Source organism: Aspergillus multicolor (genome assembly GCF_047715735.1).
Source record: "Aspergillus multicolor strain CBS 133.54 unplaced genomic scaffold BDW74scaffold_53, whole genome shotgun sequence".
NCBI classification, from domain to species: Eukaryota; Fungi; Ascomycota; class Eurotiomycetes; order Eurotiales; family Aspergillaceae; genus Aspergillus; species Aspergillus multicolor.
This window is the reverse complement of record NW_027396004.1, coordinates 16,131-35,637: the sequence shown is the minus strand read 5'-3', so window position 1 is coordinate 35,637 and position 19,507 is coordinate 16,131. Positions and strand designations below refer to the sequence as shown.

The 19,507-nt window shown below is 52.6% G+C and overlaps 9 protein-coding genes across 9 annotated transcripts; 5 read left to right on the top strand and 4 right to left on the bottom strand.

Annotated features, from left to right (window-relative positions):
* Nucleotides 1-405: 405 nt before the first annotated feature.
* BDW74DRAFT_189464 (Zn(II)2Cys6 transcription factor) lies at nucleotides 406-2,686 on the top strand (the record flags this gene model as incomplete). The annotated part of the gene is made up of 7 exons (XM_073731980.1): nucleotides 406-545; nucleotides 605-1,396; nucleotides 1,447-1,513; nucleotides 1,569-1,758; nucleotides 1,804-1,978; nucleotides 2,032-2,181; nucleotides 2,226-2,686. 7 exons carry the CDS (start codon nucleotides 406-408, stop codon nucleotides 2,668-2,670), a joined length of 1,959 nt encoding a protein of 652 aa, XP_073577924.1. The 3' UTR covers nucleotides 2,671-2,686.
* Nucleotides 2,687-2,701: 15 nt separating this feature from the next.
* Nucleotides 2,702-3,787, bottom strand: BDW74DRAFT_189462 (NuoB/complex I 20 kDa subunit family protein; the record flags this gene model as incomplete). Its single annotated transcript, XM_073731979.1, has 2 exons — nucleotides 3,211-3,787; nucleotides 2,702-3,152 (listed from the first exon to the last, which is right to left on the bottom strand). The coding sequence occupies exons 1-2, from the start codon at nucleotides 3,423-3,425 to the stop codon at nucleotides 2,702-2,704; spliced, it is 666 nt and encodes a 221-aa protein (XP_073577923.1). The 5' UTR covers nucleotides 3,426-3,787.
* Nucleotides 3,788-5,224, bottom strand: BDW74DRAFT_118333 (uncharacterized protein). The gene has a single exon (XM_073721950.1). It carries the CDS (start codon nucleotides 5,014-5,016, stop codon nucleotides 3,916-3,918), a length of 1,101 nt encoding a protein of 366 aa, XP_073577922.1. The 5' UTR covers nucleotides 5,017-5,224; the 3' UTR covers nucleotides 3,788-3,915.
* A 1,868-nt stretch (nucleotides 5,225-7,092) lies between these two features.
* Nucleotides 7,093-8,738, bottom strand: BDW74DRAFT_189460 (MBL fold metallo-hydrolase). Its single transcript, XM_073731978.1, has 3 exons — nucleotides 8,473-8,738; nucleotides 7,816-8,428; nucleotides 7,093-7,767 (listed from the first exon to the last, which is right to left on the bottom strand). The coding sequence occupies exons 1-3, from the start codon at nucleotides 8,523-8,525 to the stop codon at nucleotides 7,336-7,338; spliced, it is 1,098 nt and encodes a 365-aa protein (XP_073577921.1). The 5' UTR covers nucleotides 8,526-8,738; the 3' UTR covers nucleotides 7,093-7,335.
* A 214-nt stretch (nucleotides 8,739-8,952) lies between these two features.
* On the bottom strand, nucleotides 8,953-10,237 carry BDW74DRAFT_171658 (type III PLP-dependent enzyme; the record flags this gene model as incomplete). The annotated part of the gene is made up of 3 exons (XM_073727350.1): nucleotides 8,953-9,059; nucleotides 9,116-10,057; nucleotides 10,108-10,237. 3 exons carry the CDS (start codon nucleotides 10,235-10,237, stop codon nucleotides 8,953-8,955), a joined length of 1,179 nt encoding a protein of 392 aa, XP_073577920.1.
* Nucleotides 10,238-11,495: 1,258 nt separating this feature from the next.
* BDW74DRAFT_118319 (uncharacterized protein) lies at nucleotides 11,496-13,169 on the top strand. Its single transcript, XM_073721949.1, has 3 exons — nucleotides 11,496-11,632; nucleotides 11,690-11,826; nucleotides 11,879-13,169. Exons 1-3 carry the CDS (start codon nucleotides 11,611-11,613, stop codon nucleotides 13,115-13,117), a joined length of 1,398 nt encoding a protein of 465 aa, XP_073577919.1. The 5' UTR covers nucleotides 11,496-11,610; the 3' UTR covers nucleotides 13,118-13,169.
* Nucleotides 13,170-14,385: 1,216 nt separating this feature from the next.
* BDW74DRAFT_189457 (uncharacterized protein) lies at nucleotides 14,386-15,212 on the top strand (the record flags this gene model as incomplete). Its single annotated transcript, XM_073731977.1, has 3 exons — nucleotides 14,386-14,568; nucleotides 14,733-14,918; nucleotides 14,955-15,212. The coding sequence occupies 3 exons, from the start codon at nucleotides 14,386-14,388 to the stop codon at nucleotides 15,210-15,212; spliced, it is 627 nt and encodes a 208-aa protein (XP_073577918.1).
* Nucleotides 15,213-15,579: 367 nt separating this feature from the next.
* On the top strand, nucleotides 15,580-16,755 carry BDW74DRAFT_163848 (endonuclease/exonuclease/phosphatase family protein). The gene has a single exon (XM_073726163.1). It carries the CDS (start codon nucleotides 15,599-15,601, stop codon nucleotides 16,739-16,741), a length of 1,143 nt encoding a protein of 380 aa, XP_073577917.1. The 5' UTR covers nucleotides 15,580-15,598; the 3' UTR covers nucleotides 16,742-16,755.
* Nucleotides 16,756-17,164: 409 nt separating this feature from the next.
* On the top strand, nucleotides 17,165-19,198 carry BDW74DRAFT_183932 (uncharacterized protein; the record flags this gene model as incomplete). The annotated part of the gene is made up of 11 exons (XM_073730652.1): nucleotides 17,165-17,354; nucleotides 17,412-17,481; nucleotides 17,534-17,643; nucleotides 17,688-17,756; nucleotides 17,814-17,834; nucleotides 17,888-17,918; nucleotides 17,970-18,107; nucleotides 18,159-18,378; nucleotides 18,428-18,460; nucleotides 18,523-18,808; nucleotides 18,861-19,198. 11 exons carry the CDS (start codon nucleotides 17,165-17,167, stop codon nucleotides 19,196-19,198), a joined length of 1,506 nt encoding a protein of 501 aa, XP_073577916.1.
* Between the last annotated feature and the right edge of the window lie 309 nt (nucleotides 19,199-19,507).

Here is a 19,507-nt window from a genome sequence, read left to right as displayed (position 1 = left end):
TATCTTTTGGATAGACTTAGACTTATACTATGTGTTAATGAACCGGCGCGAGCTGGATGGTTTTGATGTACATGTTTGTTTTCACACTTGGACTGTCCGTCGGCAGAGAAGCTCCACCTGTCTTGGTAGCCACAATCGCGTCGGTATGATCGCAACCATCGCTATCGGGACAGGTCTCGCTTATCAGCATGTCCGGGATGTCTTCTCGTAAAGTCTGATAGCCAGCAGGGCATTCCAGTACAATTCTAGAGGATGCGTGCATCGACAGATTGAGGGTATCAATGGCTGCATTCGACCTGCGTAGTGAAATCGGACAACGATGCTGGAGGCAGCCACGTGACTGCCGGGGTCTTTCCGCGTCTGGACTCCTCCTCCTTCCTGCACTCTCCATTCGCAACCATCGCGATGCCACAATCCAAGGCCAAAGTCGCCTGCAGGTCTTGCAACCAACGCCGAGTCCGCTGCGACCGGACTGACGAGGCGCCCTGCTCTCGCTGTCGGGCCACTGGGCAAGACTGTGAGCCGATTGTGTCGAGACGCGGAAAGTACGTCTGCCTGCAGGTGAGGTGTTCTCACAGGACGTCCGGCAACTGACGCTGGGCAGACACAAACGCGGCCCCGTCAGGCGCTCTGGCTTTCGGCACTCGTTTGGCCCAGCCCCTGATACTCCGGAGACAAGCACGGAATTGTCCTCCTTGCGATCGCCAGCCACTTTCCATTGTCAAGGCAGCGGAGAGGGATCTCCTCCATTAATCCAACTCCCAGAGCCTCAGGCAAGTCCGAGCGAACCCCAGGCGAGTCGGACAACGTATTATGGCGACTACTTCAACCTTGAGTATACCCGTAACCAGCTCGATGACCACCATGAAGATTACAACCCCCGCATGGGCAGCAGTCGACTGCCTCATGTCGACCGGCTCGGATCACCAACTCGGCGGCTAGTTGCCAACTATGCGCAGAAGGAGCGTGCACGCCTTGACGAGCTTGGTGCTTTCGACACCCTGAACAGCAGCGCCAGCGAAAAGCTGATCCGCACGTTCTTTGGGTTGATCTACCCGGTGGCCCCCATCATTGACCGAAAGGATTTCTACTCGAAGTTCCAGAATGGACATGTCTCGCCGCTACTTCTACAGGCCATCTATCTAGTGGCGTTCCTACATTGCGAGCCCTCGGCAATTGCGGACGCTGGTTTCGACAACAGATATATGGCGACATTTACCACTTACCAACGGGCCAAAGCGATCTACGATGCTGGGTATGAGACCGATGCCATAGCTGTTATCCAGTCGCTCTACTGTTTGTCCTTTTGGTGGGAGTCGCCTACGCAACAGAAGGACATGTGGTACTGGTCTGGGATAAGCGTTGATCTTGCGCAGTCCTTGGGAATGCATCAAGAGTATGTTAGTCCTACCTTCTACGTGTGTATGCTCTGCTAACCTTATACAGGAAAACATATTCGTCGCTTGCCGGGCCGAAGAGGGGGCTGTGGAGGCGCTTGTGGTGGACCATCTACGTGGGCTGCCCTGTATACTCCGTACCGGACTAGACCTAGCTAATAGAATTCTCAGAGCCACGACATTTCAACCGCGGTACAATTGGAACGCATTCCCCACGTCAATGACGCCTATTGCACAGCAAGGCCCGTGACAGAGCGGGATTTTGATGACAATGGCCTGCTGGATGGTATTAGCTTAACTGGTGACATGGCCAAGGAACACCGACTGCATACTATTTACCTGGCGGATCTTTGCTTACGAGGTAAGTCATAGTATTGTCCCCTGTCAGGCTACTAACTCTTCGAAGTAAGTAACTGCCATCGACTGTTCCATACCCGGCATCCAGATCCATCAGTGGCTTTGGGCGACATTGAGAGTTTGGTGTCCTGGAGGTCATCGTTGCCGGAGGAGCTGCAATGTAGAAATTCCGCCTTCACCCTTCAGAACGGGTTTCTAGCCACCATCCTCAACTTGACGTACTGGTACGCATTTTTTCCACTATTGATGCGTGTTTGCACTGTGCTAATCATTGTAGGGCGTTCGAGATCATATTGCGGCGTAATCATTTCCAAAACCCAGGAGTAATGGCAGCAGGAACTCCAGTCTTCGCGGCCGCGGTTGAGATTGTCAGGATCCTGGAGAATATTCTGTCATCGGAGCTCCTGACTGCATATCCCCTACGAGTGTAGGTGATCCTTTCCTCGTGTGGGTGCCGACTAACCATTCCAGGTTGCCAGCAACTTTCTGCGCTTTGTCGGTACTTATTGCCAATACGCGTAGACCTGACTCTGAAGTATATGAGATCTCAGGGCACAGAGCGCGTCTGTGCATGCTGGTCTTGAGTAGGCTCGTCGATTACTGGCATCCGGGACTTTTATATTATCGGCTATTCGCTCGAATTCTGATAGCACGGGGTTGTGACGTTCCTCTTGAGCCTCCACTTCCGTCTAGTGCGTATGGTCAACAGGAAAGCGCAGATCAAACACATACGGCAGAGAAGGAACTGCACCACTTGCGCACGTCAAGCGGATTCACAATGACCGACATCATGCCAGGTGAGGCGGAGCTCATCGGCATGAACACTCTATTCCCCTTCTCGACCTTCTTGAACGATGAGTTCCTGGACAACGATCTAAGTCTAGTGCCACCAGCAAATGATGCCCCCAGTTTATGATACATATTTCGACTCAAATAAGCTGCCTCCGTCACTTCCGATACCACATCCTCGTCACGGGCGTTCGCCTGATCTTCCTTTGCAATGTGAAGATACCCTGCAGCAAAGCTTCCGGTGTCGGCGGACATCCAGGCACATAGACATCCACCGGCACAATCCGATCGACCCCGCGAACGACACTATAGCTATAGTGATAATACCCGCCACCATTCGCACAACTCCCCATACTGATCACCCATCGCGGCTCCGGCATCTGGTCGTAGACCTGACGCAGCGCGGGCGCCATCTTATTCGTTAACGTTCCTGCCACGATGATGACGTCTGCTTGTCGCGGCGAGGCGCGGAAGATGATGCCCAGGCGGTCCTGGTCGTATCGGGGCATAGATGTATGCATCATTTCGACGCTGCAGCAGGCGAGTCCGAAAGAGAGGGGCCACAGGGAGCCGTTGCGGGCCCAGGCGATCAGGGCATCGGTTTTCGTTCTATGTGACGCGCAAAGTTAGTTCCAGTGGGGTTGTGCAATGGTGTTGGTGACCGTACAGGACGTAGTCGAGCTTGTTGCTCTTTTGTTCTTGTACTTGGAGTTGGGTACTTGGTAATGTCTTCGCTGTGCTTTTCTCCCAGTTGGAGGAGTGTCTGATCTGTCTCGAATCTGGAATAAAAGGGAGCCTCGTGCATTGGGAAGCCGAAGCTCGGGAACGACTCCTGCCACTAGAAAGAACCTGTAGGAGGCACGGCGAGCGAGCGAGTTTCATCTTGTGGTCTTTACTTTGCAGTTAGAGGAAAGCTTGAAAAGAAGATAAGATATGTGAAGAAAAAGTAAGTATCGCGGAAGAAAACAATCTACGGGGTACGGGGGCCATACATTGATCGTGAGTCGGCGATATGGGGGCCTCGGTTGCCAAGAATCCATGTCGGCGATATGCTCTTTCCTGATGCGGAAGACTCCACCGGCCTCCAGCTCCAACTTTACGACGAGACGCGAACATCAAACTTATTCTCAAGCAGTGTTTCCTTGCGGGAGGTAATGGAAGTCCGCGCCTGCGCTGTATTCATTTGGTGTATCTCTGCGGAATCTCTCCGTAGCGGGTGATTTAGAACGGAAGTGAGGGATGTCATCATTCTTGAGATTTAGGCTAATGGTGATAATAAACCTAAGACAACGCCAGAAACAATACATCGGAATAAAAGACTCTGAACAACGATTTTTAAGAACAAACCAAGTATCATTTTACCCCAGGGGTCTTACTCCCCCACAGGCATCGCCCTCGGCGTCCCCTCAACATACGGCGGCGGCGGATCCGCAGCCCTCATAAAAGCTTCCTCTCTAATCTTCCTTAGATCCTTCCGCGCGCTCTCAAGGCACCTCGCAGAATCCTGGAACTGGTGCCGCAGGGTATCCTCACGCGCTTTCGCCTGCCTTATCTGACTGAGCAGGAATCCCTCGGCGTACTTGACTTCATTGTACGAGTCCTGGATCATGTTCAGGAACCCCATGTTGAAGAGGAAGTTGTCGAACAGAATTGAGCTGATCATGTCCAGCTGCACGATGCTCATCCGCGGGAGAGGGCGAACCTCCGAGTCGAGCTGTATGGCTTGAGAAACGAGCAGTTGAATCTGGCTGACCTTTTGTTGTGCATTTGAGAGGTGGTTCTGCTGCCGGTAGTCGGCTAATGCCCCGCCGAAGCCGTACATGTCTGTCTCGCAGGCGCGCCGGGCTTGAAAGATATGCACCAGCGCTTCCTTGATGGGGATTTGCGCTCGTGCTAGGCACTGCGCTGCTTTAGCGGTGCCGTTGAGCTGCTTCTTCAACTCGCGATGGTGGGTCTCGACAGCTTTAGTGGCATTCTCCTGCTCGTCCTCCTCGGGGAATTCAGAGGTCGGGCCCTCGAAGAGCCGCTTGTACATGGCGTCCAGTTCATCCTGTAACTTCGAGCATCTAGTCGCAGCGGCTTCAAGCTCCTTTTGTTCCTCGGTAGCTTCGCGGACCTGTGCGTCGAGCATCTCTTTTTCCCCCTTCAGCTTGTTCTCCTTCTCGAGCGCGCTGTAGTAGTCTTTCATTTCCTGGTCGGCTTTTTCTTCGAAGGCTGCGCCCTTCCCTGTTGCGCGGTACATCAGGCGCCGGACCGTGCTGTCGCGGTATTTTTCATGTTTTTCGCGCTCGATCTGGGTGTACTTCTTGATTTCTTCGAGACTCTTGTTTGTTCTTGCGAGCTGGCCCTGCAGGTCTGAGAGGAAGGCGCGGTGGGACCTCAGATCCTCGGGCGCGTTGCCGATCGTTCTGAGCTCGGCGAGAATCTGGCTGTGCCGGTCGCTCACACTGGAGATGCTTTCGTAGATGGACATTGTTCATGTAGCTGTTGATGGGGAATATTGATTGTAAGGTGGTGAGCAGTGGAGTGCGGAGATATATGGAGAGATGCTATGACGACATCGTTGGGTAATCGATGTTTGAGCAGACGGTAGCCGCATTCGGCCTCAGGAGCACCAATTGCTGTACAATGGAGTAGGCATTAAGAAAAGAGGGTAGGCGACGCGTCTAGCTCGATACTGGCTGTCTATCTTCTGTCAAGGTCGATATCCAGTGGCCAGTGGTGGGAGAGCTCGCTGCGCGCGGGGGGAGACACGCCAAGACACGCCAAGACCGTCAAGCATTAAGACCGATTCAGGACTAGCGCCTCGCTTGCGTTCACCGAGGCGTCGCGGTGGCTGACACTTGACCAATGCATCATTCTATGCTTACCCCTGGTCACTTTGAGATGATTCATTCTTGAGCACTGTATAGCGCCAGTCTACTCTATCCCATGGGCGTGAAGATAACAATAGGCGATCAACTAATATCGGCCTCCCGCGACCCGATACAGCCCCTCTCATGTTAACACCGAGGCCTGTTGGGCCGGAAGTCCTCACGCCCTGACGTGGGAGACTGCCTGAATTCCGCGGCTTGGATCAAACGGTCGATCAGTAAGGAGATTGTCCTGCCACTGGGCTTCTACTTTCCCTGCATTATGACTTCCAGGCCAACAGAATGTCGAGAATTTCATTCGTCACCTACTCCCCATGACTAACGGGCACACTTCATGCGGCTCAACTGCTCCCTTGCCTATCGTAGGGCTCTCATTCAAGTTGCTGCAAGATGTCACTGACGAAGCGAGCTTCTGGGTAGAGTCGCAGAGGAAACAGAACCTGTCAACAGACTTGGTGGCTGGCAGATCGCACCTGCCTCGACGCCTTCTATAAAGATGGACAAAAGGAACGGTGCCGACTCAATCGTAGCTTTCATCAAGGAGATTCATGCTGTTAATCAGAATTCGGCTGTCTTCGACGCCCTGCACTTCTTTTCTCCAAACCTTGCCGATGACTTCACTTGAAAAATGACCAAGGATCCTGATGCAACACCACTGCAGGCGACTATGGGGACTACACTCTCAGTCATTTTCACCGTGTCAGTTGGCGCTTTGACCTCCCCGGCCCAAGCATGCATCTCGATAACGCCTATTCTGGGAGCATGGTTGCGATGGACTCGGCTTGTGAAGCTTATCCGGAGAGGAACTGCCACTGCTGTACGTTGGTGACGTCTCAATGACGGATCTCCACCTCGCGTGAATATGCAACCCCAATGCTGATCTCGAACGTCGCGTCCGGCTCTCGTGATGAGCATCAATAACATCCTAAGTCCAAAAAACTCCGTTTTTGTGAGGCAACAGGAACTTCTGTCCCCCGCCGCACGCTCTTTGGGTCTCGACAAGCGGGGCGGTGACAATACCAGAGGCGCAGGCGTCATTGCTGTTGTCATCAAGTGGCACGCCCGAACGCAAGGACAACACACCCTACGAGGCCCAATCTTCTCCTACCGGAGCTGCGTCTGGAATGAAATTTCCTACCCAAGAGGTAGGTTGGCGGCGGTAGCAAAGACAATAAAATGGCCTATCCATAAACAAACAAAACCAAAAAAAAAACATACAACAGCTGGGATTCGCATGTGGTCACCCACCATACTACTAACCAGCCGGCGTGTGGCTTAAGTACGGCTGAGCGGACGGGAAGCCCTGTTCTCCACACCCTGTGGTCGTATGTGCTCGGTTTTTGAAAGTAATGGGTGATGAGATACTAAAGGTCCTGAAAGGTGACTTGCCTATTACAACTTAGTTCTACCTACCTAGCCAGCTTCTGGCTTGATATATGGGCTGGACGGTGGTAGCCATGATTTAGTGTATATTGCCCGCGCCCAAAACTGGCAGCGAATTGGGGAGGCAGCTTCACCATGCAGACTAACTTTACAACAGGATAACTCCTATGCCTTCAATCGGGGGCATATCGCGCTTCACTCAGAGATGGCCGGAATACGTCATCTGCAGTCATTGACATTGCCTCGGCATCAGCACTCTTGCGTTTGGCTACCTGCGATCTATGGGCCTCAGAGGAAGCAGCAGGAATATCGTGAGACTAGATATCAACGTGCCAGTCACGGGCGATGACGCTACCGCTGTTGTAGAGGAGGTCTATTGCCGTTGTTAACAGAGCAGGTGCCCTTGCATCCATGCATCATTATAGGGGACATCAAAAGCATGCAATTCGTACTTTGGATACCTCAAATCTGACCCCTTTATAGATAACTCCGATGTACCTAGATAACTTTTATCTTGATTGCAAAGACAATTTCGATCAAACATCAGCAACCGCCTCCTCAAAATCCGCCAGGAAGCGCCACATCCCTCTACCCTTGAGACCCGCCTCCTTCCATCCGTCCAAAGAACGCTTGGGGAAAAGCCATCCCTGATCGCCATCCTCCTCACCACTGAAGATAGGCAAAAGAGAATGGTCGTGCGCGATGACGACGAAGACATCCTCGCTCTCGTCGAATCCAGCCAGTCCCTCGATGCTCGAAATGCACTCGTCGACGTCGTGTGTGAAGCGCTTTCCGGGGCGGTAGAAAGGCGTGCAGGTGTTGTCTTTTTCGTGGCCGAGTGTCTCAAAGATATCACCGGGACAGAGACTGGCGTACCGGGGGTTCCGTGGTAGGGGATTTGGCCGCACGATGGCTGGGATGGGATTCAGCTCCGTTGGTCGGAATTCGCCGGGGTGGTGGGCGGAGTCCTGCAGTATCTATTAGCACTTGGTTTTCCAACAGTGAAGGGAACGTACGGCTCCCATTAGAATAAACGAGTCTTCTTGCACACGAGCAAGACCGCACATATGGTCCACGCTGTGGCCGGGCGTATGCAGCAGGTAGAAACTGCCGTCGCCGAACCAGTCGATCGCCCTGAACTTACCGATGGATAGCTGCCCGTTCGGATGGTTGGTAAAGTCCATCTCGACCAGCTTTCTGCCCTTCCAGTCACTCGCTAAGACGGGCGCATCTGGCTTCTCGGGGTAGCCTGGTGCATGACTGCTGGTGAAGCCCGGTCCAACGATCAGGTCGGTGCTGGCGGGGAAGAGCGAGGGGTCGCCCGCGTGGTCGAAGTGGAAGTGCGACCAAATAATAGCATTGATTTCGTCTAATCGAACTCCATTCTCAACAAGGACATCGGACACATTGTGAGGGGCTGTCAGTGTTGCTGGGCTGGATGGGTCGGTAAGGAGGCTCGCCAGCTCTGGAGCGAGATTCTCAAAGTCCTTCCGGACGGAGAGGTCAAAGAGCAGCTTTTGACCTGATGGGTGGGTGATCAGGAAGGAATAGGCGGGGACTATGAGGCGCTCGTGGCCTTTGATTTCCGGTTCGATGAACCAGGAGGCCGGCAAGTCCAGGCGGACGCCGCTGCTAGAGTGAGCTAAGGTCTGGAATTGGAATGCTAGACGTACGGGTCAATGACCGAGACGGAGACCGTGTGTGTGGAGGTGGGAATGTTCAACATGATGCTGTGTTGCTGTGTTAAGAAGAGAGTTGGTGTTGATAAAAAGATTGCATCATGTGGGCCCTCAAGGTGGTAGGTGGACCCATTTCCGGCTTAACCCCGGGTGCCAGATACGCATACGCCTGTTTATAGTATACATCGGACGTAACATGATCAGCAACAAATCGTTTTAGTCAGATGCAATAGAGAGCTTATGATCTGCAAGTGGTCATGGGTTGTTTTGCGGCTGAGCTGGAATCAACGGTTCTGGGACTGGGCTCTAGGTTAGGGCTGAGACACAACATATATAAATCCGCCAACTCGAAGCAAGAAACAATTGAAGCATTAGTCCAACGAGACCCCAGGCAACAAGAAACCAAGACCAAGTTAAGGGCTTCGTACACTTTCCATCCTATTGAAAAAGGCTGTTGGATGATCCCGAAACTCATCAAAGTACTTTCGTATGCCCCTCAGCCGCAGGATCCGATGATACGTATACTACCTTCCTAGCGCTATCGAATCCATTAAACCTCGTCGTAAGACACGTCGAGTACGCTGGACCAACTAATCAGTGCTCAGAATCAAGCATATTACGGCAGGTATCAGCTTACCACCCATGTTTGGAAAATAAAGCCAGTCACCAGGCCCTAGCGAGCCAGGCAGGTCCACAGACTTTAGAACGCAGTCTGTCTCGTCACATGTCGGGCCCCAAAGAGTGTACTTGTGCATATCATTTGTGTTGACGGCAGGATAGAACCTGCCAGATGCGCAGAGAACGCGTGGTTGAGGACCAGATTCAAAAAGATTGGAACTAAATGATCCCCATATGCCGTCGTTTAAGTACAGCATATGTCTCCTCTCCTTGTCAGACTCATTTTCACTGGCATCTCGACGTGAGATCACCTCGGTGGCTAAAGTCATGGCGCCTTGGACAAAGTAACGGCCTGGCTCAGCGATGAATTCGATGTCGAGACCACCAAAATGCGTATCTAGGGACGATCGAATGGTACGCGCCATGGCATCAAAGCTATCACTCGAGAAACCTCCACCTATATCAAGGAGGCGCATACTATGTCCGGCATCTACTCCAGCATCAAAGACGGTGCGTGAGTCTTGGATCGCTATGTCAAAGGCCATTGAATCCTTCGCCCCGGACCCAATATGGAAGCTTACGCCCACGACAGGCAGATCGAGTGACTTTGCGGTCCGAAGTAGATCGAAAGATGTCCTTGGAGATGCCCCAAATTTGGCGCTCATAGAGTACATCGCTGACGGGTCGGAGGCTGCACATCGCAGGACAAGCTGGGCATCAGGTAGGCACCGTTTGATCTTGTGCAGTTCAGCGTCATTGTCAAACGTCACCCACTTGACCTCGGACCTGTGCGCAAAGACAAGATCGGATGCCTTCTTGCATGGGTTGGCGAAGATGATCTCCTGCGGCGGTACGCCTTGTGATAGCACTAGGTCGATCTCGCTCCGGGACGAACAGTCAAAGCCAGCACCGAGCGACGCAAGGAGTTGGATGACCTTGACGTCGGGATTACACTTGACCGCTGACATCCGCAATTAGTAACGTAGCTATCTGCCATTCGAGGGGACATACCGTAGAATGGTTTCACGTCTGGCAGTAGACTCCTCCAGCGTCGATACTGTCTGTAGACGTAGCCCAAGTCCAGAACACAGGATGGCTCAGATCGATCCCGCTCTGATGGAAGAGAAAGGTTGTGCTTCATGGCCTCAAGGACTACATCCTGGCTTGGTAACGGGCTCTTCCCATGCAGTGGCCGTAACTCTCTTCGAGTAAGAGACACCCGAATGCATTGTGGTTCTCTCCATGCAAACGGGTGGGGAGCCATCTGCGAGTGCTCATATTTGACATGTATCCGAAATGAGGCTATTGCAAAGAAAACGATGACAAGTGTCGGTGAAGCAGCAGAAGAACATCGCGGGGTTAAATGCAGCTTTGTTTGCTATGCATTGGAGACTGGAGGGCCGTGCAGTACTTTTCTAGCAGAGTTGACCAAGCAGCGGCATGTTCTTGCATGAAACAACTGCAGAATGCTCCAATCATTCCACTCACATCCATGGATGCTTTAGATTTTACTTATACCTGCCCGGTCGCAGTCATACGGTATAGACCAATAGGTACGTATCCACTATTTTGTGCCTGCGGACAGTAGAGACCTTGGCAAACGAGGCATCCTTGCTATACCTCTTGTCAATGTTGGTCGAAGGAATGAAACGACCGGCACAGCCCTATACTCGTGGGACATAATAAGCATCGTGACCATTTGTATTAATTGAGGTTAGGGTCGATGGAGCCCTAACATCAGAGCGTTTGCAAGGAGAGAAACGAAAATGAGGGCTATCTGGCTATGTTGAAGATCGATTTTACAAGCAGTCAGCTTGACCTTGACACTACCACACAGATATATATTAGAAGGTCGATGAATATCCGGTGCAGTGGAGGTTTCGCTCGGGTCTGGCGTAGCGTGGGGGCGGGCAGCTATAACGGGCATATGGGTACGCCGTAGAGAGATAATCAAGGCGATCAAGGACCGGGAGAGTACCCTGATGGTCAGCATAACAACCAAGGCTGAGGCTGGTGGGGCTGAGATCGAGGTGAGTGCTGGCCGGCATCGCACCCGGTCCACGGTTGACACCGCTGAGCCGCGGTTGGGACATCACCATGACGTGAGCGGGACCCTTATCGGGACCATATAACCCTCGTATCAACTGGTCGGGATTACTTCCAGGCATTGTTGAACTCGGGATACCGATCGCATGGTGTCCCTGCTGGCGGAATACACCAGCCCGATGGGGTGATGGAGACATTACATCATCGGGCGCAAATTACCCGATTGGGTGTACATGAAGCGAAAGGCTCGCGTCATCTAGGGCAGCAGGATTATCTAGGTGGACCAAGGAAGATGCCAGAAAATTGAAGTGTCTTCACCTGGTATACCTGTAGCAAGGGGATAAATATAGGCAGCCCTTACCTGGACCTTGAACTGTTAAGATTTTTTTCTATTCTATCTCTATTCATAATCCCTTTTAATCATAATAGCACTACAGCATTTCTTAAGTCCAATAGCGAATTAACACAATGACGGTAATCAACGAAAGAGGTAAATGAGCCACGTCTGAGTTAATGGGGGGAGAACTGACATGACCGTTTATGACAGCCATCTCCAGCCCTATCCTCAAGGAAATCGACAGCATCAGAAAATCGTTCGAAGTCGACACACATTCTCTAAAGCGCATCACCGACCACTTCGTCCACCAGCTCGAAGACGGTCTCACACGCGACGATGGCGAAATTGTACATCCCCATCACCCTTTAATATCAGAAGATACCTGCTAACAAGCTTCAGCCAATGAACGTAACATGGGTCCCCTCGTTCCCTACAGGCAATGAGACGGGCCGATACCTGGCCATCGACATGGGCGGCACAAACCTCCGAATCTGCGATGTCACGCTCACCGAGCAGAAGGGCGAGTATACGATCGAGCAAGATAAATATAAACTTCCCGACCATCTACGGAAAGGGAAGGGTGAAGAGTTGTGGGAATTTATCGCGGAGAAGCTGGAGGATTTCTTGAGCAAACATAGCCTCGTGAAAGGGAATGGGGATAGGGAGAAGCTACCGCTTGCTTTTACGTTCTCGTACCCGGTGACACAGGAGAACATTCGGCATGGAGTCCTGCAGCGGTGGACGAAGGGGTTTGATATTTCTGGCGTGGAGGGCGAGGATGTCGTCGCTCATCTCGAGGAGGTGTTTGAGAGGAGGAAAGTCCCTGTTCGGCTTGTGGCGTTGGTTAATGATACGGTCGGGACACTGATCGCCTCTGCATATAAGAACCCGGATATTAGGGTGGGGAGTATCTTTGCGACGGGGTGCAATGCTGCGTACATGGAGAGGGTGTCTCGAATTCCCAAAATTGCGGGCCATCCTTCGAATTCAGGGGGCGATGCACTGGTGTCAATCAACTGCGAATACGGGGCCTTTGACAACGGACACAAGGTCCTCCCCCGGACGAGGTTCGACAAAGAGATCGACGAGACGTCTGTACGGCCAGGGCAACAGACGTACGAGAAGATGGTGGCGGGGATGTACATGGGTGAACTGCTGCGGTTACTGCTATTGCATCTGCATGAATCTTCTGGATTCTTTACAGACGCCGAAATCGATCGATTACGGGGCTATGGGACCATGGACTCTGCGTCGTTGTCCAAGATGGAAGCCGGCGGGACAGAGGCAGAGCGGATGCAGGCGGCCAAGTCAATAATGCACGAGTTGTACGGCATTGAGGCAACAGATGAGGAAGCAAGAGTGTGCTGTCTTCTCGCTGAGATTGTGTGCACCCGTGCCGCCAGGCTGTATTCATGCGGAATTGCCGCGTTGTGCCGGAAGCAGGGGATCACCGAGTGTGCTGTCGGAGTTGACGGGTCGACATTCGAAAAGTACTCGCAGTTCAGAGAGCGGACAGAGCATGCCTTACGAGAGATCCTGGACTGGCCGGATGGGGATGACTTGGTCAAGCTGGTTACGGCGGAGGATGGGTCAGGCGTGGGGTCGGCTTTGATAGCGGCCATCACGCTTAACCAGTAGGGTTGAATATACTAAAGATAGACTAATAGGCATAGTGCAGCGTGGAATACCATTTTCTTCTCTTCTGACACTCCTGACTTTTGCTCACTTCCGCCGAATGAGATGGCTCGAATCCCGGGCCGCTATCAATCAAAGAGTCAACCCCGATTCATTGTTCGGCTGTCCGGTTTCAGACTGTAGAGAGAACTCGCTCCTCTCGCGGCCTTTGTTCGCGCTATGCCCCGGCTGGAAACCGACGCTACATCGACAGTTGAGATCCTCTGGTCATACGTAATCACAATCGCATGACTTGCGGGGTGAAGGATTATTCAGATCGAGAAATACATCTAAAATAGGAAACGTAGTTAAGAAGGGCTTCGAACTCCTGCTGGTGTACAAATGAAGTTAGCAGCCCCAAAATGTCAAGCCCACCAAATACAATGGACAGTTCGACGTTTGCATACCTCCTCCAAACCCGTATGGATCTTGCATGCTTTAGGGGCCAAGAGGCTAGAGAGAGCTTTGCCACTCCGGAGGGGCCCAAATCTGACAGGATGATAAGATGGACATGCTCTATTGGGCTGGGGTTGTCGACTGGGGGTGGAAATAGAACCGGCCAAGGGGTAGCGTGCCGAGTGACATTTTGTCAGGAATCCAATGAGCAGCACCGGGTATAACGCTGTGAGCAATTTTGGGAACGCTTGATCATCCTCCCAGCGCACTGGCCTTGCGTGGCTATGAATCACGCAGACTCCCACGACAAGGAGTTATCTTGCAGAGGGTTCCGCTTCCGGGGCTCACCCACGTCAATGCAGATGGAACCATCCCCTTGGGACAAAATAAGCGCAGACCCATGCTGATTGGGTTATATAACAGCTAGTGGATAATGTTAGCTGGCGCGTGAGCATTTAATTGGATGCAGGTTACAGGAACGAACAAAGATCAAGTCGTACAGGCTGTCCGTGCGGAGGCCGAATCCCACGCTGATACGCAGATCAGTCAGAGGGAGCGTCTGGTACTATTATTATGGGTGCAGAGAGTTTGGTTCGGGCTTTTGGAATGCAATAGGACAACCTGGTGCTGAAATTCTGGCCGTTTCTGGTCACTGCTTATGGCACGTCGGAATGGGAATTGTTAGAGAGTATGCTGACAAGTTGCGCATTGGAAGGTCTTAAACATCGGCAATATCTTGAACAATGCGACGAAGCTCTTTAAGCACATGCATATTCTTCTTGCTTTAGATCTGAAACTGGAGCTTCCTGGGGCTCGAGACTCAGCCTCCCCTCGCCATGTCCCAGTCCCTGTTCAACCTCATGCCCGGGTATCTGGCCCAGAAATCCCGAAGCCCATCCTTTGCGCAGGTTACAGCGGTGACTGCTTTGGCGACGTTCTTCGTCATTGTCCGGAAAGGTGCCTGCTTCTGGCGGAGAACGGGGCTGCATCTTGACGACTGGCTGATTATACTCTCGTTGGTATGTCTCCTCGCATATTAATCAGATATGCCGTACTAACAACTCCATTGATAGGCCGTGGCATGGGGTCTCTACGCCCTCATTGCGCTTGCATACGGCCACATCATCTCGGCACGCAATCCACCCTCATCCTCCTCACGCAGGCCGAAATCACCACGATGCAGATGTATTTCTTTGCAGCGTACAATCTCTACGCGACAACGCTGGCCATCACCAAAGTCAGCATCTTGACCATGTACTATCCGCTCCTTCCGACGCGGTTTATCAAGTGGAGTGCGGCGGTACTTGGGGTTGTTATTGCAGTGTGGTGGCCTGGATGTCTCTTTACTTCATTCTTCGGATGTCTGCCCGTTCCTAATAACTGGGACCCGTTTCATGAGGGCTAGTGCCTTGATCGGCCTAAGTTGTTTAGTGGCAAAGCGGTGCCTAACTTCACGACGGACTTTGTTATTCTCGTGCTTCCCCTGGTGGAGGTGCGGAAGTTGCATTTGAGGGCTGTGCAGAAGATCGGTCTGATCGTGGCCTTCTTGACAGGAGGGCTGGGATGTGTGGCCAGTGTGATGCGGTTTACGCAGCTGAGAAATATCCATATAGACAGGGCGGATGCATTTTGTACGGTCGGCCTGATCATTTCCCTGATTTAACTGAGCTGACTGTTCCTTGTTTAGATATCTTTCCCTCTAACCTCCTCTGGTCCATGGTTGAGGTTGGCGTCGGGATCATCGCCGCTTGCCTGCCCCTGTTACGGCCAGTCCTGGCGGCACTGCTGAGTCGATTGGGACTGAATCGCCTTTGGTTGGGTAGGGAACGAGGTGAGGCGGATGGACAGGTACCGCAGATTGCCACCATCGGGGGCAGGGGTGCAAAGAACAGGGCTGTTGCCAGGGAGGGCAGCATGTCGGCCATTCTGCGGCTGAGCCTGACTCTTACCGGTACTGAGCTGGACGATTTGTCGTTCTGGGACGGGGGTAGGCAGACTCGAGAAACCTTGTGCTGAGACAAAGGGTGCTGCTTATGTACATAACTACCTATGAATCTGGTTAAGCTTGCCTCCACTATAATAACCTTGGTAGCCCCGCCCCTCCTCTTAAGCTTCTTTCTCAACCATCATTCATCCCTCAACATCCCGTTTCCATCATCCATTCATCCCCGCCATCCTCTATCGGTCAGAATGGACGCTCTCGTCGCTCAAGCAGTCAAGGAGATGGTGGCCTTTCGGAAGACCTCCGTTCCCTGGCCTTTGGACGAGCCGTACCCCCAGCCTCACTACAAGTTCAACCCCGCATCGTCGACATGGATTGCCCAATCTTTATCAACCAGCCAGGACACTCCATCTATCACTGGAATTGCACTTTACAGCTGGAACATCGATTTTATCTTGCCCTTCGCCGAAGCCCGGATGCGACCGGCGCTTGCCCACCTGCACCAGCTTATCAGCCATCTTTCACCCACGGTCGCGCCTGTCATCTTTCTGCAGGAATGCACCCCTTCTGATCTCGAGACCATTGCAGTGACATCCTGGGTGCGAGATGGATTCTATCTTACCGATATCAACCCGGACAACTGGGCTACGACACAGTATGGTACGACAGTCTTGGTTAGTAAGCAGCTCCCGATTTCGTCCGTCTTTCGCGTTCACTACTCCAAGACACGCATGGATCGCGATGGATTGTTTGTCGATGTCACCATTGGTTCTGCGCATCGGATTCGCCTCTGTAATACGCACCTCGAATCAATGGCGTTTGACCCGCCCTATCGCCCGGCACAGCTTCAACTAGTCGCACGATACATGCATGAGGACGGAGTCGATGCTGCTATCTCTGCTGGCGACTTTAACGCCATCCAGCTGTTCGATCGCACACTGCATACAGAAAACAATCTCAAAGACGCTTATCTGGAGCTGGGTGGGAAGGAGGACGAGCCCGAGGGGTATACATGGGGCCAACAGGCATCGACCAGCCTGCGCGTACAGTTCGGGTGTTCACGGATGGACAAGATCTTCCATCGGGGCTCCCTTGAGCTGCTCAAGTTCGAGAGATTCGGAGTGGATGTCTTGGTCGAGGGGGAGGATAAACAAAGGCAGATTGTGGAGCTGGGGTTTGACAAGCCCTGGGTGACGGACCACCTTGGGGTCATGGCCGAATTCAGTGTCATGTCCAGTGTGGATGCCTAGCTTTAAGGATGTATTCAGTTATTCATGTCCCGACCGATGCAAATTTGGGCTCGGTTCTATGCCTGCTTAACAGGCTGCAGTATGTCCTCGACCGCCAGGCTCTGTGACCGACCGCGAAAAGGGTTATCGTTCAAGGATCCTGCTACAGGTGTTGGCGAATCTCGGAGCATTTCCTGCATGTTTACCAATGATTCTACCACATCATTGGCTGGCTGCAAACAGAAAAGATCCGCCGGGAAATCCGGGGCTCTCCTTCCCCGCCCCCGCCCTTGCTCCCCCCAACCTCTCCGCATCGGACTTGCTCCAGCTCTAAGCTTCCTTCGCTTGTCCCTCGGCTCATATATGAGGGGGATTTCGCACAAGATATTGAAACAGAGCAGTTCCAAAGTATTCTCACCTCTTTACATTGTGGTCTCCGTTTCCATGGACTCAAAGGCTCGCCACGACGGCGACTCGACCCCGACCGAGCAGATCGAGAGGATCCCAGTAGAGCCAACAGATAACCTCGATGGTTCGGTTTCACCGGCGGAATTCAACCGAATCCTGCGAAAAGTCGATATTCGGGTGATTCCCATCCTCGCCATCTTCTATCTTATGAGCTTTCTGGATCGAGGTTGGCCCGGCATTCCCTAGCTCTTGGTTCACTACTGATTCATCTCGCTCTGTACAGGCAGCATCGGAAATGCGAAGATCCAAGGACTACCAGAAGACCTAGGACTAGTGGGACAGCAATACAACTGGTGAGTGCAGCCTTTGACGCCAGATAAAGTCCGAGCTGACGCGACCGGTGAGGTGTTTGACTGTCTTCTTTTTTCCGTATTCCTTCTTGGAACCCCTATCAAACTTGTTGCTGGTGAGGCTGAAGCCGAGTATCTGGCTTCCGTCTATTGTTACGGCATGGGGTTAGTTCTGGGAGTGACTCCAAGATCGGGACTGATGGCGGCAGGAATTGTGATGACCTTGACCGGAATTGTCCACAACTACTCTGGTTTGTTGGCTGCCCGATTCTTCCTTGGTGTGTGCCCACGATTGCTCGTGATAAATAGTCCTTGATGGCTGATCAACAATATAGGCTTGACCGAGGCAGGACTCTGTAAGCGACCTGATCTAATGCCAGTGAAGGTTTCTACTGACCCGCTTGCATAGTCCCGGGTCTGGCATTCTATATCTCCCTCTGGTACGCCCATTTGTTCCGTTAGCATACCGAGCGCTTAACTCATGTTCATAGGTATCCGCGGGCAAATGCTCAGTTCCGACTAGCCCTAATCTTCGCATCTGCATCCATGGCTGGTGCCTTCTCTGGTTTGCTAGCTTATCTCATCGTGAAAATGGACGGGGTCGGTGGTCTAGAGGGCTGGCGATGGATGTAAGAGCTCAGACTTATAGTCTCGCACAGCAGCTCGACTAATCTCGTCAGCTTCATCCTAGAGGGTCTTCTGACCGTCGTCGTTGCTGTGGCCTCATTCTGGCTTGTGTGGGATGAACCTAAGACCGCGACCTTCCTGACCGATAAAGAAAGGAATGTCCTGGTGGCAAGCCTAAGCTCAGCAACAGACGGAGTCAGCTCGAATGCCCAATCCACGAACAAACACTCGTCGCATTGGAAACAAGCTAAGGCAGCTCTGCTAGACTGGCAGGTCCGTACCCGGTCGCCCACTGGAAGCTAGTGCTAATGGTTCCTCACAGACAGTACTCCATTGCCTCGGTTACTGGGGCGTGGTAAGTCCCCCAGCCCTAATGGAATCCCTTTACCCGTCGATCCACGACTGATATATCTCCAGGCCACTGCAATCTACGCCTTATCGCTCTTCCTTCCAACAATCATCAAGGGACTGGGCTACTCCGCCGCGATTGCCCAACTCCTAACCATCCCCATCTACGCCGCCGCAACCATCTCCTGCATCTCGGTTGGCTACTTCGCCGATAAAACCAAGCAGCGCAGTTTCTTCACGATGGCGTGCTATATCATTGCTCTGGTCGGATTTATCATCGTTGTTGCCCCGCCGAGTTTCATTCCGGGACTGACCTATGCTGGGTGCTTTATAGCTGCCTGTGGACTCTATCCGGGTGAGCCGTAACCCGTCTTTACCACCCAACGATATGTTACTGACTCCTACAGCGGTCCCGGGTCTTCTCGCACTAGCCTCCAACAACTGGGCACCGGTCGCCAAACGAGCCGTGGGGATTGCAATCCAGATCGGCGTTGGGACGATGGGTGGTGCGGCGGCGTCGAACTTTTACCGCAGCTCGGACTCTCCGCGATACCGTCTGGGACATGCGCTTGTCCTTACTTTCATCGCACTCGGTCTGCTGACGACGATCACGTACTATTTGATTTGCAGGAGGATTAATGCTAGGCGTGACAGGGCTGCCGCGGAAGGGGTTGCGCACGGGTATAGCGAGGAGGAGCTTCTGAGTATGGGCGACCGGGCGCCTACTTTTCGATATAAAGTGTAAAAATGGAGGAAGAATGTTAAGTTCTGCTTTGGAAGTTCAGACGGATAATTGTAGATTGTACCAAGATCAAGGCTAGGCTCGAGCGGACTTCATGGTTGGAGATGTAGCGTAGCCGTAAGGTACGTGCATGATCTACTGGCACCAGCTCTAACAAGCTCCGCGGAAAAAGAATGCATTAATGACTATATTACCTTTTTATGATCGCCGACCATGAGGCTTGGTGGTCGCCGAGGCACCGGTATCCTTTCAACTTTGACGAAGACAAGCGCTTCAGAGACGCCATGCAGACGGCGCAAATCCCAGCCTTGG